General features: G+C 51.3%; 1 protein-coding gene across 1 annotated transcript in view; it reads right to left on the reverse strand.

Moving 5' to 3' along the window:
- SARC_02353 (BUB protein kinase) overlaps positions 1-1,415 on the reverse strand; it is a 5,761-nt gene extending 4,346 nt beyond the window's left edge. Inside the window, exon 1 of the mRNA XM_014303910.1 lies at positions 681-1,415. Coding sequence (XP_014159385.1) covers positions 681-1,358 — 678 coding nt within the window. The 5' untranslated portion in view covers positions 1,359-1,415. The remainder of the gene's footprint in view (positions 1-680) is intronic.
- Between the last annotated feature and the right edge of the window lie 134 nt (positions 1,416-1,549).

Below are 1,549 nucleotides of genomic sequence, written 5' to 3' on the forward strand. Positions count from 1 at the left end.
GAGAGAGAGAGAGGTGTTACATACTCATATGCATGCACGACTACAGGTAGTAGTATCCTCGTCTACCTACACTTGAGAGTGTTTTAAGCCATTGTCTACACAAGAGACTAAGGGTAGTACAATCTCCCGAGTTTCATACACTCCCATATCAATCCCTCACCAATACTCGCAACTACTGTGTGACGAAACAGGACAGACCACGCCTGCGCAAGCAGTACTGATAACTACTGACCTCAATTTCCAAGACAGGGCCGGTCCTATTTAGCAGGCCCGGACTAGGAGCACCGATCCGACATCACGGATATAAAACCCGGGGTTCATGTACTCTCATATCATATCAACGCCTCAGAAGGTCTTACACCACTCTCATCCACGCACACTGGTACCATTGAATGACATGTACACGCCTCCTAATCCAAGCAAACTTGAGTCATTGAATAAGGTCCACGCTACCCACACAACTTACTATGTAGGTAACACCCGAGGAGACGTAAAACTCTAAACCTAAACTCCCTAAATCCGGAGACCAACCTCTCCGTGGAATGCTAAAGCCGATTTCAAGTCCTTGAAATTCGGATCGGATACCCTCTTTTTTAACCCACTCAATGCTAAAACCCATCCTCACACCCTATTCTATATTTAGAATCAAGTGGTACTACTAATACGACACAGGTACCTACCTCGAACGGATCGTGAGTGCTCAGTCCATTGGCCAACTCGGTGCTCCCAGTCCCTTCTCGCCTGTTGCTAAGTAACTCAGGTTCCGGCTTGAGCGTGGTGCCATTCCTCCTTAATTGACCACTACTCACCAGACTACTACGCCGTGATCCCGTACAACCGGGTGTCTTCCCTTGCCCTATTGCATCGCCAGTGAATGGCCTATCTCCAGTTCGTATATCCCCAGATCGACTATCACTCCTCCTTATTTGTCCACTATTCATCATACTACTACGCCTTGACCCGGTAGCGCTGGGCGTATGCCCTGGCTCTCTCACATCACTAACATAAGGTATAGGCCCACCAATATCATGCCGTACATGACTCATATAAGCTGGTGTGCGAGCGTTCACCGGGGCCCCGTCCCGCAATCGATCGGCTCGGCCTATTCCGGTACCGATGTACTTTGGTATCCGTATACCCTCATCCCTCTCCAACGGCTCAGCCAAGCCCACTATTCTCTCAGCACCCGCACTATTTCCACACCCCGTTAATTCGTCCCCACTTTCCTCCCGGCTATCCCCTGCGACCAAACTCAGCCTCCGGACCCCTGCCACCACGCTACGGCTCGTATCGGCACTCTGTCGCAAATTCTCCCTGTGTCGCATATTATCACTCCGCTGCATACCATCGGCCTGCATCCTTCTGTCCCTGTGTCTCGCATCAACCGCCGCGCTTGTCCTATCACTCCCTCTCCTGTCCTCATCTCTCACTTCACTTACGGCTGCCTCAACACCAAAGGGCCGCCTTTCGCGCCCCAACTCGTCCGTACGTGTCTCAACATCTCTGTACTCGCCTCTATCCCTATCCCTATCCCCCCCTCCACTCTCTA

Source organism: Sphaeroforma arctica (genome assembly GCF_001186125.1).
Source record: "Sphaeroforma arctica JP610 unplaced genomic scaffold supercont1.104, whole genome shotgun sequence".
In the NCBI taxonomy this organism is placed as follows: domain Eukaryota; class Ichthyosporea; order Ichthyophonida; genus Sphaeroforma; species Sphaeroforma arctica.